Source organism: Phalacrocorax aristotelis, chromosome W (assembly GCF_949628215.1).
Source record: "Phalacrocorax aristotelis chromosome W, bGulAri2.1, whole genome shotgun sequence".
Classification (NCBI taxonomy): domain Eukaryota; kingdom Metazoa; phylum Chordata; class Aves; order Suliformes; family Phalacrocoracidae; genus Phalacrocorax; species Phalacrocorax aristotelis.
In genome coordinates, this window is record NC_134310.1 from 3,952,632 (window position 1) to 3,972,405 (window position 19,774).

General features: G+C 51.2%; 1 protein-coding gene across 1 annotated transcript in view; it reads right to left on the minus strand.

Moving 5' to 3' along the window:
* Nucleotides 1-17,093, minus strand: part of LOC142049682 (talin-1-like) — a 38,906-nt gene extending 21,813 nt beyond the window's left edge. The window contains 8 exon segments of the mRNA XM_075077611.1: nucleotides 6,246-6,426; nucleotides 6,609-6,685; nucleotides 6,899-7,056; nucleotides 7,059-7,170; nucleotides 7,462-7,522; nucleotides 8,029-8,156; nucleotides 16,380-16,685; nucleotides 16,854-17,093. Coding sequence (XP_074933712.1) covers nucleotides 6,246-6,426; nucleotides 6,609-6,685; nucleotides 6,899-7,056; nucleotides 7,059-7,170; nucleotides 7,462-7,522; nucleotides 8,029-8,156; nucleotides 16,380-16,685; nucleotides 16,854-17,093 — 1,263 coding nt within the window.
* Nucleotides 17,094-19,774: the final 2,681 nt, after the last annotated feature.

The following is a 19,774-nucleotide window of genomic DNA, read 5'->3' on the forward strand; positions in this document are numbered from 1 at the left end:
TCCAGATCCACCTCAGCCACTTCAATCTTGGCAGCCTGATCCACCTGCTGGTTGTTCCGATGTTCTTCAGTGGCCCGACTCTTGGGGACGTGAGCATCCACATGCCGTACCTTTACAACCAGGTTCTCTACCCGGGCAGCAATATCTTGCCACAATGTGTCGGCCCAGATGGGTTTGCCTCTGCGCTGCCAGTTGCTCTGCTTCCACTGCTGTAACCAGCCCCACAGGGCATTTGCCACCATCCAGGAGTCAGTATAGAGATAGAGCACTGGCCACTTTTCCCATTCAGCAATGTCTAAGGCCAGCTGGAATGCCTTTACCTCTGCAAACTGGCTCGATTCACCTTCTCCTTCAGCAGTTTCTGTTACTTGTCGTGTAGGACTCCATACAGCAGCCTTCCATCTCCGGTGCTTTCCCACAAGGCGACAGGACCCATCAGTGAACAGGGCACACTGCTTCTTGTTTTCTGGCAGTTTGTTATACAGTGGGGCTTCTTCAGCATGTGTCACCTCCTCCTCTGGTGATAATCCAAAATCTTTGCCTTCTGGCTAGTCCAGAATGACTTCCAAGATTCCTGGGCGACTGGGGTTTCCTGTTCGAGCCCGCTGGGTGATCAGTGCAACCCATTTACTCCACATAGCCCAGCACTGGCAGTCGGGGTGCCAGGAGCAACTGTGCCTCAGTACCAACCACTTCTGAAGCAGCTCGGACCCCTTCATATGCTGCCAATGTCTCTTTTTCAGTTGGAGTATAGCGGGCTTCGGACCCTCTGTATCCCCAACTCCAAAACCCTAGGGGTCAACCTCGGGTCTCTCCATGTGCTTTCTGCCAGAGGCTCCAGGTAGGGCCATTCTCCCCGGCTGCAGTGTAGAGCACATTTTTTATATCTTGTCCTGCCCGGACTGGCCCAAGGCCTACTGCATGAACTACCTCCTGTTTAATCTGTTCAAAGGCTTGTCGTTGCTCAGGGCCCCATTTGAAATCATTCTTTTTCCGGGTGACTTGATAGAGAGGGCTTACGATCAGACTGTAATTTGGAATATGCATTCTCCAAAAACCCACAACGCCCAAGAAAGCTCGTGTTTCCTTTTTGCTGGTTGGTGGAGACATGGCTGCTATTTTGTTAATCACATCCATGGGGATCTGACGACGACCATCTTGCCATTTTATTCCCAAGAACTGGATTTCTCGTGCGGGTCCCTTCACCTTACTTTGTTTTATGGCAAAACCAGCTTTCAGGAGGATTTGAAATATTTCCTTTACTTTCTCAAAAACTTCTTCTGCTGTATTGCCCCACACAATGATGTCATCAATGTATTGTAGGTGTTTGGGAGCTCCACCTTGTTCCAAAGCATTATGGATCAGTCCATGGCAAATGGTAGGGCTGTGTTTCCACCCCTGGGGCAGTCGATTCCAGGTGTACTGGATCCCCCTCCAAGTAAAAGCAAACCGTGGCCTGCACTCTGCTGCCAGAGGGATTGAGAAGAATGCATTAGCAATATCAGTTGTGGCATACCACTTGGCTGCCTTGGACTCCAGTTCGTATTGAAGTTCTAGCATGTCTGGCACAGCAGCACTCAACGGTGGAGTGACTTCATTCAGGCCACGGTAGTCTACTGTTAGTCTCCACTCTCCATTAGACTTCCGCACTGGCCATATGGGACTGTTAAAGTGTGAGTGGGTTTTACTGATGAGTCCTTGGCTCTCCAGTCCACGAATGAGCCCATGGATGGGGATCAGAGAGTCTCGGTTGGTGCGATATTGCCACTGGCGCACTGTTGTGGTGGCGATTGGCACCTGTTGTTCTTTGACCTTCAGCAACCCCACAACAGAAGGGTCCTTCGAGAGACCGGGCAAGGTAGACAGCTGTTTAATTTCCACCGTCTCCAGGGCAGCTACACCAAAAGCCCACTTGTAACCTTTTCGGGTCCTTGAAATACCCTCTCCTGAGGTAGTCTATGCCAAGGATGCACGGAGCCTCTGGGCCAGTCACAATGGGGTGCTTTTCCCACTCATTCCCAGTGAGGCTCACTTCGGCCTCCAATTGTTGTGGTTTAGCGGCAGCTCAGCCCCACACAGCCGCTCGCTCACTCCCCCACCGGTAGATGGGGGAGAGAATCAGAAGGGTAACGCTCGTGGGTTGGGATAAGAACAGTTTAATAATGAAAATTAAAAGAAACAACAGTAGAAATGCAATGTAAAGGAGAACAACGAGAGGCGCAAAGCCCCGGGGGAGGGGGGAAGGGAGGGGAGAGGGGGAACGAACCGCCGGAACAAACCACACGCGCCGCAGCCGCTCGCCGCCCACCGACCCGACGCCGCGCCGCGCCCGCGCTGCCACTGCCCCCCCTCAATATACTGGTCATGGTGTCACATGGTATGGAATGAACCTGCCATTGGCCAGTCGGGGTCAGCCGCCCCCACCACGGCCCTGCCCCTCCCAGCCCCCCCTGCCACGCCACGCGGCAGAGCGCGGGAAGCTGGAAAGGTAGCTGACCCCCACAGTGAGGAGAATTAACCCCTTCTCAGCCAAAACCAGCACATTCTCCACCCCTTATTCCATACCATTTACACCATGCCCAGGTCCCATATGATGCAATACAACCATACCAACCACCACCCCTCCCCTTCCCATCCTTTAACATAATACACAGACATCATTCCCTTAGTTCATGGATCTTCCCTGTAAAATGTCCATTAAAATGTCCATTGAGTTCACGCAGTCCATGATTCTGGGCTCCATCTGTTGTATCAGTCTTTCCGGGTGGGAGAGATGGTGTGTGGCATTGGGTTGCTGCATACCGAGTCAGTCATCGTTCCATCACTGCTGCACGGCTTGTTTCATAGTTGATCTTCCATGGGTTGGGAGGCTCGTACTCTGATATCATTGATACAACACAGAGGTGACACACAGTATTATACAGCAGTTCACATTGTGCCATTCAGTTCATTGACTGTTTTCACCCAAAATCAAATCCCCTTGAGGCACACATCGGATTTCTCCATCCTCCCGCATCACCCACCAAGTGCACCCAGGTCCTCGAGCAAAAACAATCCCACGAATGGGTTTGCCTTTGCCAGAGGCAGGAAGAACCCAGACTGTTTTGCCCAGCATACTTTTTCTGTGCACTACAGGGACTCTATCCCCTTCCACACTATGTAGGATTTCTGACTGGGCAGGGCCAGCTCGGTTGGCAGATCCCCTCGTGTTGACTAACCACGTGGCTTTTGCTAAATGTGTATCCCAGTGCTTGAATGTCCCACCCCCCATTGCTCTCAGTGTGGTTTTTAACAGTCCATTGTACCTTTCAATTTTCCCAGAGGCTGGTGCGTGATAGGGGATGTGATACACCCACTCAATGCCGTGCTCTTTGGCCCAGCTGTCTATGAGGCTATTTCGGAAATGAGTCCCGTTGTCTGACTCAATTCTCTCTGGGGTGCCATGTCGCCACAGGACTTGTTTCTCAAGACCCAGGATAGTGTTCCGGGCAGTGGCGTGGGGGACAGGATGTTTCCAGCCAGCCAGTCGTTGTTTCTACCATTGTAAGCACATGGCGCTTGCCTTGGCGGGTCTGTGGGAGTGTGATATAGTCAATTTGCCAGGCCTCCCCATATTTATATTTCAGCCATCGTCCCCCATACCACAGAGGCTTTACCCGCTTCGCTTGCTTGACTGCAGCGCATGTGTCACATTCGTGGATAACCTGTGCAATAATATCCATGGTCAAGTCCACCCCTCGATCACGAGCCCACCTGTATGTTGCATCTCTCCCTTGATGGCCTGAGGTGTCATGGGCCCACCGAGCTAGAAATAGTTCACCCTTATGCTGCCAGTCCAGATCCACCTCAGCCACTTCAATCTTGGCAGCCCGATCTACCTGCACACCAATACAGTTAGCTCTTGGGATCCCCCTGTCACTCCAGCAATGCTGATGGGTTCTGCCCCTATATAGTTTGATGGCATCAAGGTGCACTGTGCGCTGGTGTCCACTAAAGCTCTATATTCCTGTGGGTCAGATGTGCCGGGCCATCGGATCCACACAGACCAGTAAACCTGGTTATCCCTTTCCTCCACCTGGCTGGAGGCAGGGCCCCCCTAGTCCTGATCATAGTATTCATCACTCACTTCCGGTAAATATGAATCACGGGTGTCTCTGTTAAGATCAGTCAGGACATCAGCACTTCTGCTCCTCTGTCTGGAGAATTGTTTACTGGAAACTGGAGCAGCAGCTCTCCTGGAGAAACTTCCCTGAGTAATTGTTCTCCCTTGCAGCTCACGTACCCGTGCCTCTAGGGCTGAGGTAGGTTTTCCATCCCACTTCTTCATGTCCTCTCCGTGATCACGCAGGTAAAACCATAGGGTGCCCCGTCGTGTGTATCCCTTCTCTTGAGCCAAGGGACGATTACTCCTAATGGCTGAGATACTGGTCCGTACTGGTGGGGAGTAGGACATATTGTCTTTGAGTTGCTGGACCTCTCGGGACAGTTTCTCAACAGCAGAGACGAGCGAGGAAGAGAGATTCGCTTCATATTCCCGGAGTTTATCAATCAACTCAGCCACCGTTGGTGTCTCGTCATCTTTCCAGGACATTACTGCCAATGAGTTTGCATGCGAAGATGGTGCGCTCCGTACAAACTTCCGCCACATGGGTCGTGTGCCCTCGGCTTCATCTGGATCTTTGGAGGACCGTTGATCGTCCAGGTCACCATAAACCACCTCAAGCACAGCTAATTCCCTTAGATGCTGAATGCCTTTCTCCATGGTCATCCGTTTTCCTAGGCGAAATACAATATCTTCTTTGAAGGGATACCTCTATCTCACCACGGACAGGAGCCGCCTCCAGAGGCTGAGGGCTTGTATTCCTTTTCCAATTGCTTTATCAATGCCCCCTTCCCTAGAGAGGGATCCCAGTTGTTTGGCTTCCTTCCCCTCTAATTCCAAACTACTGGCCCCATTATCCCAGCATCGGAGCAGCCAGGTGATAACGTGCTCACCTGAATGACGCCCGAAATCTTTCCGTATATCCCACAACTCACTCAAGGATAGAGATCGGGTAGTTTCCGTTTCTTGTACACATTCTTCCTCTTCCTCCTCCTCTTCTCGTGATGGCCCTGGTTCCTCGTAATCTCTTTCTAAATGAGCTGACCTTCTCTTCCATGATTTCTTCTTGCATATAGGGGCGACTGATACTGGCACAGGTTGGTCCTCTGGTTTAGCTGCAATGCTTGGCACTGGGGTTTGAGTAGCTGCAGTGCCTGTCGTGGGGGTTTGAGTGGCCGCAGTGCTCGTCACTGGGGTTGGAGTAGCTGCAGTATCCATTGTGGGGGGTTGGGTGGCCACAGTGCTTGTCACGGGGGTTGGAGTAGCTGCAGTATCTGTCGTGGGGGGTTGGGTGGCCACAGTGCTTGTCGCTGGGGTTGGTGTAGCTGCAGTGTCTGTCGTGGGGGTTTGAGTGGCCGCAGTGCTTGTCACGGGAGTTGGAGTAGCTCCCTTCTCTTTCCCTTGGGGGTACTGAATGCTAATTTCAAAGCACAGCACTATACCAGCTAGAGTGAAGAAAATTAACTCTATCCCAGCTAAAACCATGACACACAGGAACAGATTCAGGTATGCTAGGGGCTCCGTGTCCAGGCTCAAATAGTCAGCTCATGCACGCGCACCCCCCCCCCCCCAGTGTGGTATAATATACTGTTGATAACAGTGTTCTAGGCAAGTGCCTCTGCAAAAGGGGGGCACACCCAGCAAAAAAGGGGTCTCCCCTCTGTACCTTCCCCTGGGAAATGCCCCAGCCCACTGCACAGCGTCTGCCCAGGATGGGTATGAGTGAGTCCTGCAGTTAGGCAGCTCATAGGGAGTAGATGCAGAGGGAACTTTTTAAATGCTTCTCTGGCTGCAGATAAGGATGCAGGGGGATGGACACACACAATGACATGAACACCAGGAACAGGGCTCTGCTACAAACCATGGCACTGGTGGGGCTGGCTGGGCACAGCAGCTTGGGGTGGCACAACCCGAAAGAGAGGCTGCAGCTTCTGGCCAGGGGAAAAAAGGCCAGGGTGGAGCTCAAGTTTGCAGGAGGATGCCAGCTCAGCCAGGCCAGCAAGCGCACAAGGCCAGCGGCACAGAGAACCTGCTCTTCACAGGAAGCAAACACCTGGCCACAGACCCAAATGGACAGGTCTACGTGAGTCTGACAGGCACCTCTCGGAGTCTGTGCCCTACAGTGGGTGTGAGGAGAGATTACCATGGGAGGCATGTGCCCTCAGTGCATCTGGCCGCTGGTGATTTGCAGTTGAGCCTGTGGCATCGTGCCCACCTGGAAGTTTTCTGGCCTTGCAGCCCCTGTCTGCATGATGGCTGGCAGGGCCACCAAGCCCAGCTCCGCCTTGCCTACACAGTTAAACCGCTGCTGCAAGACGGTTGACCTGAAACGGGGAGAAATACCAGGTCAAGGGATGCTCACGGCCCCAACACCAGGCTCTCCAGGAGTGCTGCTGTCAAAGGACTGGCAGCATTTCCTCCACTTGCAGCTGTGCTGCAAGCTTGGCTGGAGCCTGCTCTCCATTCAACTTCTGGTTGGCAGCTAACTTGCTCCTAGAGGACTTACTTCTTTGGAGACACAGAGTCTTCCAGCATGGTGGACTCCTCATCTCCCTCCAGTCCAAAGTGGTCTTTGCTTTTTTTCTGCAGAGGGAAAGAGAAAACACATCATCCAGCACACACCTCCTAGCCTCCCCCTCCTCCCGCAGCCCAGGCACCATACCAGGGCCACAGGGTCCCCCCAGCAGCACCATGTGCCAACAGCTATCTGAAGACAGCTGGAAGAGGCACCCTGCACCCCTCTCCGGAGAGGAGACTGTTATCGGCACCCAGCTGCCCTTCCCAGAACATCCTCACCTTTTTCAGGATTATATTGATATAGCCAATAATCAGCTGGGCAATCTGCTCACCGTCTGTCATCTGCACCGAGTAGTAACCATCCTGGTAATCTCCAAAATCCTGCAATGGCATGGCATAGGGTAGCACTGGAAAAGCTGTGATGGAAAAGAGCTGGCCAGCTCTACCTTGACCAGGAAGAAGGAGACCCCATAGGTCTGGAGGGAACAGGCAAGTTTCACATAGCGAACTTTGGCCTCAATCTCGCTCATGTTCCCACAGTTCTTGTGGGCCTGAGACAGCAAAGAGACAACATCATGCTAGCTCCGTGATCCCCTGGCTGTGCCACCATTACCCTGTCACTGCCTTTCCAGGCTCTCCCCGCCCCACTGGCATCCCCTGCCCCTGCTACAGCATCCCTCTGACCCTCTGAGACCTCAGGAGCTGCCTTTGCCCACCTACAGCTTCATGCTCCTGTTCCTCACCTGCCAAGCCGCTACATGCTGCCTCCAGGAACAAGAACAGCCTCAACCTTTGGCAAGGAGGAACAAGAAGCCCAGGTCTTAACACCCCCCTGCACGTACCATGAAGATCTTGTGCTCCCCTTTCTGCTTGATGTACTCCTTGGGCAGGAAATCCTTGAGTCTGCCAAGAGACAGCCAAACCAGCTGTTAGCAGCAGAGCCTGAAGGCAGCGTTTGTCTTCTACAAAGAGGCCCAACCCAGAGCCTTGGACAAACCCCTGCCAGGGCACAGACTGGGAGATTTTGGGAGCAGGAAAGATGTGGGAGAGGTTGCTGCAGTAATGAAAGCTGCCCCAGAAGCCACCCTGCCGAGAGCAGGGTGGAGGTGCTAAGGATGCAGCCCCTCATGTGGCATCAGGAGAGGCTGTACAGCAGACTGAGGTCTCCCCCTCATCAGAAGGGGAGCTGGCTGCATGTCCCAGGGAGGTGCCAGAGGGAGCAGGACAGGGAGCTGGCACCCCCTGCAGCTGGCGTGGACCTCCACACTTGGGCACCATGCTGCAGGGAGGAGAGGGGTCACTCCAGAGACGTCTGCATCCCCGAGTGCTGTGTACAGGCACAGTGCTGGGGCCTGCCAAGCTGCTCGAGCTGCCTGGAGACAAGCCCTGGGGCTCCCTGGGACACTCACTCCAGAAATCCCAGCTTGTGCTTCTGCTCATTGTGTGGCCCGAACTGGATCTGGCACTGGTAGCCAGCAAACTCGCAGGTTTTGTCAAAGGAGACAGGGTGGGAACCATTAAGGATGTCATCGCGAGCCTGCGTAGGAAGACAAGACATCACTGTGGGCTGGGCAGCTACACAGCCCTGCTGCTGCTCCCCTCTACACTGAGCAGGACCTGTTTTCCAGTGTGCTGGTTTTGGCTGAGAAGGGGTTAATTCTCCTCACCGTGGGGGGTCGGCTACCTTTCCAGCTTCCCCCCCCCCCCCCCCCCCGTGGCGGGGGGGGGGGGGGGAGCTGGGAGGGGCAGGGCCATGGTGGGGGCAGCTGACCCCGACTGGCCAATGGCATGTTCATTCCATACCATGTGACACCATGACCAGTATATTAAGGGAAACAGCTGCACCTCAGGAGCGGCGCGGCATCGGGTCGGTGGGTGGCAAGTGGTTGTGTTGCGTTCGGTTTGTTTCCGCTGTTCGTTTCCCCCCCTCCCTTCCCCCCTCCCCCGGGGCTTTGCACCTCTCGTTGTTCTCCTTTACACTGCATTTCTGTTGTTGTTTCTTTTAATTTTAATTATTAAACTGTTCTTATCCCAACCCACGAGCGTTACCCTTCTGATTCTCTCCCCCATCTACCGGTGGGGGAGTGAGCGAGCGACTGTGTGGGGCTGAGCTGCCGGCTAAACCACGACAGTCTTTTTGGCGCCCAAGGTGGGGCTCAAGGGTTGGAGATAATAACAGCTGCTGGTCACAGCACCATGTTGTCCTTTTTGCAGTTGGTGTTAAAGTTTGGTGTTGGTTTGTTGACTCTGCTGTCTTCTACTGTGATTAGTAATGTTTTTCCTGCAAGATTTGTTATACAAACATTTGTTTTCAGCTTTATCTGGTATTTGGGGTTTTTGCTGAAACCATTCCTGTACTTTGGATACCACCTTGTTGAGGCAATTAGCAATTATACCTTCTCCTCTGAGAGATTTTATATGGAGGAAATACAGAATAGTACCTTTGCAACTTTGTTCTATGATGCCTGTGCCTTTGTTACAACAACCTCTTTGTATCTTGAACATCCTTGGGTGGTTAAGGGGCACTTATTGTTAGTTTTTGGGCATGTTGTTTTGGTTTTGACTAAGCAACTTAAGAATATCACCCAGAGATCTGCCCCAAGGCTTGATAGTTACGAGTGGCAGGGCATGTGGGATAGCATGGGCAAATACCTAGGGCAGTGGGCACCCCCAGTGTTTTGGAGTTTCACCCCCGAACAAGTGCAGAATCCTGAAAAACTAGTAGAATACTTGGAGAAAGTATGTTGTTACCCTGGGAACTCCAGAGAGACACAGATAACTGCAACATGCTGGGGCCCGGCCCATGCGTACCGAGCCCTGCTCAACAGTATTCAGTGCTCCCAAGGGGAAGAGAATGTCTCTGGATTGAAAGGCAAAGTGACTGGCACTGTAGTCACTCCAGCCCTGACGACAGACACTGCAGCCACTCAAACCCCCACAACAAGTACTGGAGCTGGCTCAGAAAATAAACCCGTACCAGTATCAGTTGCCCCCATACACAAGACGAAATATTGGAAGCGGACATCAACTCGTTTAGAACGGGATGATGAAGAACCAGGGCCGTCATGAGGAGAAGAGGAGGGAGAAGTAATAAATGAAATGGAGACCACCAGATCCCTGTCCTTAAGCGAGTTGCGAGATATGCGAAAAGATTATAGCCATCGTTCAGGTGAGCACATTGCCACCTGGCTGCTCCGATGCTGGGATAATGGGGCCAGTAGCCTGGAACTAGAGGGAAAAGAAGCCAAACAATTGGGATCCCTTTCTGGGGACCGAGGCGTTGACAAAGCAATTGGAAAAAAAACACAAGCCCTCAGCCTCTGGAGGCGGCTCCTGTCCATGGTGAGAGAGAGGTATCCCTTTAAAGATGTTAAATATTGTCTAGGAAAATGGACAACTATGGACAAAGGCATCCAGTATCTAAGGGAATTAGCTGTGCTTGAGGTGATTTATGGTGACCTGGACGATCAACGGTCCTCCAAAGTTCCAGATGAAGCCGAGTGCACACGACCCATGTGGCGGAAGTTTGTATGGAGCGCACCATCTTCGCATGCAAACTCATTGGCAGTAATGTTGTGGAAAGATGACGAGACACCAACGGTGGCAGAGGTGATTGATAGACTCCGGGATTACAAAACAAATATCTCTTCCTCGCTCGTCTCTGCTGTGGAGAAACTGTCCCGAGAGGTCCAGCAACTCAAAGAAGATCTGTCCTACTCCCCACCTTGACAGAGTAGTGTCTCAGCTGTTAGGAATAAGTGTCCTTTGGCTCAAAGAAGGGGATACACACCACGGGCCACCTTATGGTTCTACCTGCGTGATCACGGAGAGGACATGATGAGGTGGGATGGCAAGCCTACCTCGACCCTACAGGCACGAGTACATGAACTGCAAGGAAGAACAGTCACTCAGGGAGGCTCCTCCAGGAAAGCTGCTGCTCCAGTTTCCAGTGAGCAAGTCCCCAGACAGAGGAGTAGAAGCGCTGATTTTATTTCTAAGTGTAATAGAGGGACTCCTGATTCACATTTACAGGAAGTGAGTTGTGACTGCCATGATCAGGACTAGAGGGGCCCTGCCTCCAGCCGGGTGGAGGAAAGGGATAACCGGGCTTACTGGACGGGGTGGATCCGATGGCCTGGCACATCTGACCCACAGGAGTATAAAGCTTTAGTGGACACCGGTGCGCAGGGCACTTGAATGCACTCAAACTATATAGGGGCAGAACCCATCAGCATTGCTGGAGTGACAGGGGGATCCCAAGAGCTAACTGTATTGGAGGCCGAAGTGAGCCTAACTGGGAATGAGTGGGAAAAGCACCCCATTGTGACTGGCCCAGAGGCTCCGTGCATCCTTGGCATAGACTACCTCAGGAGAGGGTATTTCAAGGACCCAAAAGGGTACAGGTGGGCTTTTGGTGTAGCTGCCTTGGAGACGGAGGAAACTAAACAGCTGTCTACCTTGCCTGGCCTCTCGAAGGACCCTTCTGTTGTGGGGTTGCTGAAGGTCAAAGAACAACAGGTGCCAATCGCCACCACAACAGTGCACCGGCGACAATATCGCACCAACAGAGACTCTCTGATCCCCATCCATAAACTCATTCACCAACTGAGGAGCCAAGGAGTCATCAGTAAGACCCACTCACCCTTTAACAGTCCCATATGGCCAGTGCGGAAGTCTAATGGGAGTGGAAGCTAACAGTAGACTATCTTGGCCTGAATGAAGTCACTCCACCGTTGAGTGCTGCTGTGCCAGACATGCTAGAACTTCAATACGAAGTGGAGTCAAAGGCAGCCAAGTGGTATGCCACAACTGATATTGCTAATGCATTCTTCTCAATCCCTCTGGCAGCAGAGTGCAGGCCACAGTTTGCTTTTACTTGGAGGGGTGTCCAGTACACCTGGAATCGACTGCCCCAGGGGTGGAAACACAGCCCTACCATTTGCCATGGACTGATTCAGCCTGTACTGGAACAGGGAGAAGCTCCAGAACACCTTCAATACATTGATGACATCATTGTGTGGGGCAACACAGCGGAAGAAGTTTTTGAGAAAGGAGAGAAAATAGTCCAAATCCTTCTGAAAGCTGGTTTTGCCATAAAACAAAGTAAGGTCAAGGGACCCACACAAGAAATCCAGTTCTTAGGAATCTAATGGCAAGATGGTCGTCGTCAGATTCCAATGGATGTGATCAACAAAATAGCAGCCATGTCTCCACCAACTAGCAAAAAGGAAACACGAGCTTTCTTGGGCGTTGTGGGTTTTTGGAGAATGCATATTCCAAATTACAGTCTGATCGTAAGCCCTCTCTATCAAGTGACCCGGAAAAAGGATGACTTCAAATGGGGCCCTGAGCAACGACAAGCCTTTGAACAGATTAAACGAGAAATAGTTCATGCAGTAGGCCTTGGGCCAGTCCGGGCAGGACAAGATGAAAAAGAATGTGCTCTACACTGCAGCTGGGGAGAATGGCCCTACCTGGAGCCTCTGGCAGAAAGCACATGGGGAGACCCGAGGTTGACCCCATGGGTTTTGGAGTTGGGGATACAGAGGGTCCGAAGCCCGCTATACTCCAACTGAAAGAGATATTGGCAGCATATGAAGGGGTTTGAGCTGCTTCAGAAGTGGTTGTTACTGAAGCACAGCTGCTCCTGGCACTCAGACTGCCGGTGCTGGGCTGGATGTTCAAAGGAAACATCCCCTCTACACACCATGCAACTGATGCTACATGGAGTAAATGGGTTGCACTGATCACCCAGCGGGCTTGAACAGGAAACCCCAGTTGCCCAGGAATCTTGGAAGTGATTCTGGACTGGCCAGAAGGCAAAGATTTTGGATTATCACCAGAGGAGGAGGTGACACGTGCTGAAGAAGCCCCACTGTATAACAAACTGCCAGAAAACGAGAAGCAGTACGCCCTGTTCACTGATGGGTCCTGTTGCCTTGTGGGAAAGCACCGGAGATGGAAGGCTGCTGTATGGAGTCCTACACAACAATTGGCAGAAACTGCTGAAGGAGAAGCTGAATGGAGCCAGTTTGCAGAGGTAAAGGCCATCCAGCTGGCCTTAGACATTGCTGAACGGGAAAAGTGGCCAGTGCTCTCTGTTCTGACTCCTGGATGGTGGCAAATGCCTTGTGGGGCTGGCTGCAGCAGTGGAAGCAGAGCAACTGGCAGCGCAGAGGCAAACCCATCTGGGCCGACACATTGTGGCAAGATATTGCTGCCTGGGTAGAGAACCTGGTTGTAAAGGTACGGCATGTGGATGCTCACGTCCCCAAGAGTCCGGGCCACTGAAGAACATCGAAACAACCAGCAGGTGGATCAGGCTGCCAAGATTGAAGTGGCTGAGGTGGATCTGGACTGGCAGCATAAGGGTGAACTATTTCTAGCTTGGTGGGCCCATGACACCTCAGGCCATCAAGGGGGAGATGCAACATACAGGTGGGCTTGTGATCGAGGGGTGGACTTGACCGTGGACGCTATTGCACAGGCTATCCACGAATGTGAAACATGCGCTGCAGTCAAGCAAGCGAAGCGGGTTAAGCCTCTGTGGTATGGGGGACAATGGCTGAAATATTAATATGGGGAGGCCTGGCCAATTGACTATATCACACTCCCACAAACCCGCCAAGGCAAGCGCCATGTGCTTAAAATGGTAGAAACAACAACTGGCTGCACCTGGGCCAAAGAGCATGGCACTGAGTGGGTGTATCACATCCCCTATCATGCACCAGCCTCTGCGAAAATTGAACGGTACAATGGACTGTTAAAAACTACACTGAGAGCAATGGGGGGTGGAACATTCAGGCACTGGGGTACACATTTAGCAAAATCCATGTGGTTAGTCAACATGAGGGGATCTGCCAATCGAGCTGGCCCTGCCCAGTCAGAAATCCTACATACTGTGGAAGGGAATAAAGTCCCTGTAGTGCATGCAAAAATTATGCTGGGCAAAACAGTTTGGGTTCTTCCTGCCTCCGGCAAAGGCAAACCCATTCGTGGGATTGCTTTTGCTCGAGGACCTGAGTGCACTTGGTCGGTGATGTGGGAGGATGGAGAAATCCGATGTGTGCCTCAAGGGGATTTTATTTAGGGTGAAATCAGTCAGTGAACTGAATGGCAAAATTGAAACCACTATATAATGTTGTGTGTCACCTCTGTGTTGTATCAATGATATCCGAGTACAAGCCTCCCAATCCATGGAGGATAAACTGTGAAACAAGCAAAGTGCAGCAGTGATGGAACGATGACTGACTCGGTATGCAGCAACCCAATGCCACACACCATCTCTCCCACCCTGTCGTGCCATTCGTCGAGACGGAGGGAAGACGCAGTCGCTCAATATGAGTGATCAGCAAGCGTCGTTTATTGTCCTCTGGTTACACAATTTATACCATTCTTAATCAGCTCATACATATTGCAAAAGCTAAGCTCCTCATTGGTTAACAGCCTAAAGGTCATGTTCCGTTTTCTTACTTTGCTTCAGTGACTCCCCTACATATTTTCTTATCGCAAGTCCCTGGTTTCGTATCCTTTCTCATAGACTCCCCTACATATTTTCTTATCGCAAGTCCCTGTTTTCGTATCCTTTCTCATAAACAAGGGTAATTTGTCCTTGTCTCTGATTGGCTCCTAGACTAGCTGTTTTCGATACTTCTTGAGATCCTGATGAGTAATCATTTCTATGTTGGTATGCCCCTGTTCAGCTAGCCATTCTCCCACAATTCCCCCATTTTTATTTTGGGCTACCCAGGTATTGTGTGTAGCTTGCAAAATGAGGCGTTTAATACAAGACATAAGCAAACTAAGCAAAATAAGCCCTATTATGACAATGATCAACACCATTAATAAGCTTTGCACAACTATCACCAATCACCAACAATTAATTGCTTAATGCTTCTGTTTATATGCTAACAGTCCTTATGGCACAGTAGGAGTGCCTATGGTAAAGTCTCGTGGTCGCGGCTTCTTCCCTTCGCCCAAAGAGAGGCTCTCAGCTAGTGCCTGCCGATGGTCATCTGTTGCTATCGCTGGTGCTTCCCTCGACGGTGGGCTTGACCCATCGGCTGGGGACCCAGAGAGTACCTTTTCTTGCACTGTCCGACGGGGCTGCAGTGGGGGAGCAATCCATTCCAATACAACTGTCTCCCCCGTTTTTATTTTGTGCTGCGTAAGGGCCGCCATAGGGTATTGGGTGCCCCAAAAGATGGTCAAATCAATGGGGACGTCCGCAAGACGGCGGTGTGTGGCACGCTCGGTAATCAGTTCCGCTATATGCTGGAGAACTTGTCGCTGCTGCTCCGATACGTGTATCGGTGTCGCAGGATCGGATCCTTTCAGTAGCGGGCGCAGCTGATTTAGCATTTCATTGGGAATGCCTACGACAGGACGTAGCCACTGCAGGTCGCCCAACAGCTTCTGGGCGTCGTGTAGGGTACGGAGTTCCAAATGTATTGTCAATTTCTGTGGACGAATGGCCGCGTCAGTTATCTGCCACCCTAAGTATTTCCAAGGGCTCGTCTCCTGAACCTTTTCAGGGGCAACTACTAGGCCGCGAGACGCAAGCGCCTGGACTAACTCCTCTTTCTGTGTTTCAGAGAATGAGACCGCCTGTGCCAACAAAATATCGTCCATATAGTGGTATATCAGAGTCTCATTCCATCTGCGACGTAAAGGCTGCAGTGCATCATCCACATAGATTTGGCAAAGGGTGGGTGAGTTACGCATTCCTTGCGGTAACACAGTCCATTCAAACCGTTGGGCAGGGCGCTCACGGTTCAAAGAAGGCAGGGTAAAGGCAAAACGCTGCTTATCTTTCTCGTGCAGCGCTATGGTAAAGAAACAGTCTTTCAAGTCTACGATGAGTAGATGCCAGCTTTCAGGTATCATGGCGGGGTTCGGCAAGCCTGGCCGTAACGCTCCCGCAGCGGAAACATCGCAGACGGGATGGCCCACGGGACATTGGGCGAGCCGTAGGAGTTTGCAAAGGTGCAAGGGCTGCCATAATTTGACTATGCGATGTCTGCGTATGCTCCTGCAAAGTTTTCCCTAATTCCTTCACTGCTTCTACCAACATAGCCTGTGGGCCCATCGGCACCTGTGCCATTCGCTCCAAGGCCTCTTCAATTGAAAAGGTCCCGGGAAGGGTAGCTAGGATGTTTCGGGTGGTAAGATTACTGTTTTGAATCGCACACTGCTTCAAAATGGACCCTCTCAGATATTCCGGAACACCTGCTGCCTGTATGGCATTGGCTACTCTGTCAATAAACAACCCAAACGCCTCTTCTCGACCCTGCTTGATTCCCATATATGACGGGATTCCACCTGGCTCTTTAAGCTGACTAAATGCCTGTCGTGCGAGTAACATCGCTTCTTTGGCTTTATCTGGGCCCATTACTGCTTGAGCCTCTAAATGGAGATATGGACCGAAGCCCATCAGTTCATCGACTGTTATTCCATATAGAGGATCACCTGGTTGCCTAACCGTAGCTACCGACCGCATACAAGCTGCTTGCCAATGCGCATTAAATAATAGCAGTTGATGCTGGGTAAGAATTAACTTCATGATACTTCGTATATCCCCCGGGAGTAAGATGTTGGTTCCCCAAATATAGTCTAACATTTGTTGCGTAGGTTCTCCTTTTACTCCTGACTCATTAACTGTAGCCCGCAATTGTGAGAGTAGCTTCCAATCTAAATTCTGGATACTGGCTACTAATCGGCCCTGTGCATCTGGTTGGTACAGCACGGGAAATGCCCCTACCTCGTCTAATAGTCTGGCAGCGGCCTCTCGGTCTCCTTCATTTAGGGCGGCCTCTGCGATTTTCTGCCAGCACTGTTGGCGCTCCGACGCTATACCTGCTGCTCCCTGACTCGAATAAGAACTATCTCCATGGCTGCGCACCGGAGTAGCAGTAGCGTCCGGCCCCGGGCCTATTGCCCCGCATGTGTCTGTGCTCGGGTCAATACTCATCGCCCCTTGTGCCGCCTGATCTGTTGGCGGAGACTCCTTTCCCTCGCTCTCCAACGTGGAGCTTAAGCGAGACAGGTCCCAAGCGTCCCTAGAACTCTGCGGGATAACAATACTCCGCACAGAAGGGGGCAAGGGGCAGTCTGGAGCCGCTGGGGCTGTTGGCTGTACAGGGGTACCCCCGGTGGGGGCTGTGCTGCTTAACCTTTCAGCGGCGGCGGCGGCAACGCGCTGCTCTGCCTTATGCATGGTCAGAGTATTCGTTACCGCCCGCCACAGCTTCATTAATTTCTTTGCCGCCTTTTCCTCGTTAATAACGGCATCAAACAATTTATCTCCTAGCTTTCTCCACTCCTCCACCTCAAACACCGTGTTGGGGTCAGTAAAAATCCCCCTAAGTTCTCCATAGGCTAAGAGATCATTTAGCTCTTTCTTTAAATCTATACCCTCAATGCCCCGCTTTTCTAAAAAGCACTTGAGCAAATTATACGCCGCTTGTCTGTTCATACCTTACTCAGCGCGCTGTTGCAGCCTTTGCAAACTTCGGCGGCGCGTGGCAGGCGGGACAGCCTCTATAGGTGCTCCCGGGCGCGGGGAAAAACTCCCTTCCGCCTCCTGCGCTGCTGCAGGACCGCTCCAAATCTCCGTCGACCGTGGCTACCGGACTCCGCTATCGGGTCGCCGGTGTCCCTGTTCGGGCGCCAAATTGTCGTGCCATTCGTCGAGACGGAGGGAAGACGCAGTCGCTCAATATGAGTGATCAGCAAGCTTCGTTTATTGTCCTCTGGTTACACAATTTATACCATTCTTAATCAGCTCATACATATTGCAAAAGCTAAGCTCCTCATTGGTTAACAGCCTAAAGGTCATGTTCCGTTTTCTTACTTTGCTTCAGTGACTCCCCTACATATTTTCTTATCGCAAGTCCCTGGTTTCGTATCCTTTCTCATAGACTCCCCTACATATTTTCTTATCGCAAGTCCCTGTTTTCGTATCCTTTCTCATAAACAAGGGTAATTTGTCCTTGTCTCTGATTGGCTCCTAGACTAGCTGTTTTCGATACTTCTTGAGATCCTGATGAGTAATCATTTCTATGTTGGTATGCCCCTGTTCAGCTAGCCATTCTCCCACACCACCCTGAAAGACTGATACGACAGATGGAGCCCAGAGTCATGGACAGGGTGAACTCAATGGACATCTTGATGGACATTTTACAGGGAAGGTCCATGAACTAAGGGAACGATGTCTGTGTATTATGTCGAAGGATGGGAAGGGGAGGGGTGGTAGTTGGTATGGTTGTATTGGATGGTATGGGACCTGGGCATGGTGTAAATGGTATGGAATAAGGGGTGGAGAGTGTGCTGGTTTTGGCTGAGAAGGGGTTAATTCTCCTGACTGTGGGGTCGGCTACCTTTCCAGCTTCCCGTACTCTGCTGGGGGGCTGGGAGGGGCAGGGCCATGGTGGGGACGGCTGACCCCAACTGGCCAATGGCAGGTTCATTCCATACCATGTGACACCATGACTAGTATATTAAGGGGGGCAGTTTGCGGCTGGGGGGAGGTGTGGCGGCGTGTCAGCAGGTGGTGAGCAGCTGTGTCGTGTGCAGGTTGTTTCAGTGGTTAATTCACTCCCCCCTCCCTTCACCCACCCCAACCCCCCCCGGAGTTTTGCACCTCTCGTTCTTCTCTTTTACATTGCATTTCTGCTGTTGTTTCTTGTAATTTTAATTATTAAACTGTTCTTATCTCAACCCACGAGCGTTACCCTTCTGATTCTCTCCCCCATCTACCGGTGGGGTAGTGAGTGAGCGACTGTGTGGGGCTGAGCTGCCGGCTAAACCACGACAACCACGACAAAGACACTATACATCTATGAACTGCATTAGTATAGAAAGGTCGTCATGCGTCTCTGTCCAAACTCCAGCTGTGTCAGAAGGAAGTTAAATATTTAGGGTTTATCTTAAAGGAAGGGCAGTGAGTAATCGATCCAGAAAGAATAGAGGCTGTAATTAAGCATCCATGTCTGGTCACAAAGAAACAGCTGCAAGTGTTCCTTGGAGCTGCTGGATTTTGTGGACCATGGATTCCTGGGTTAGGAGGATTAACAAGGTCACTGACAGAAGCAACAAGAAACAAGGTAGAAACCATTGCATGGAGTCTGGAAAGGGGGCAAGCTTTTAAAACAATAAAAGGAGCTTTAGCATAATCTCCCATGCTTGGACTCCCAGACTATATAAAACCCCTTAATATTCATGTACATGAATGAAAAGGGATAGCGAGTGGAGTAATAACCCAGAAACCAGGTCCACATCATAGGCCAGTCGCCTATTATTCAACTCAACTTGATCCAGTGGCAGCAGGAACACCAGACTGCATTAAACTGGTAGCAGCAGCAGCAAAGTCACCCACTTAGGACATCCAGTGACAGTTTATGTCCCACACGAAATAGAAATACTACTGAAGCAGTAGGCAAGCCAAGCATTGTCACTGCAACGAGCACATAGGTATGAACTAGTTCTCCTAAGGGCAGATAATATTATTCTAAGGAGATGCAACACCCTGAATCCTGTGACATTGTTACCATTGCCTGATGAAGGGGAGGAACATCACCAGTGTGAATGGGTAACGCTTACATCCAGCAAACCACGAACAGATTTAACTGATGTTCCTTTGCAGAATCCAGATTTAGCTCTGTTTGTAGATGGCTCATCCTACTACTTACATGGACGACAACAACAGACTGGGTATGCTGTGGACAGCCAAGGACAAGTGATAAAAGCTGAATCACTTGAGCAAGGCTGAGTGCACAAGGAGCAGAATTGGTAGCTTTGACACGCGCAGCTCATCTAAGAAAAGGAAAATGAGTCAATATCTACATGGTCTCTCAGTATGCCTTTGGAACATGTCATGCAACAGGAATGCTATGGAAAGAACAAGTATTTTTCACATCATCAGGGAAAAGGGTATCCAATGGAGAGGAAATATGCAATTTGCTGGAATCTGTCCAACTACCCAAAGAAATTGCTGTGGTACGTTGCCCAGCCCATACCAAGGCCGCTACGGAAATTAGTAAAGGAAATGCCTTAGCTGATGCAGCTGTGAAGGCTGCAGCCCGGCAACCTCTGAGGGAGTATATGGTTGCAATCTCATTGGAAAACTAGAACTAATGGCCAAATTTAACAGACCCC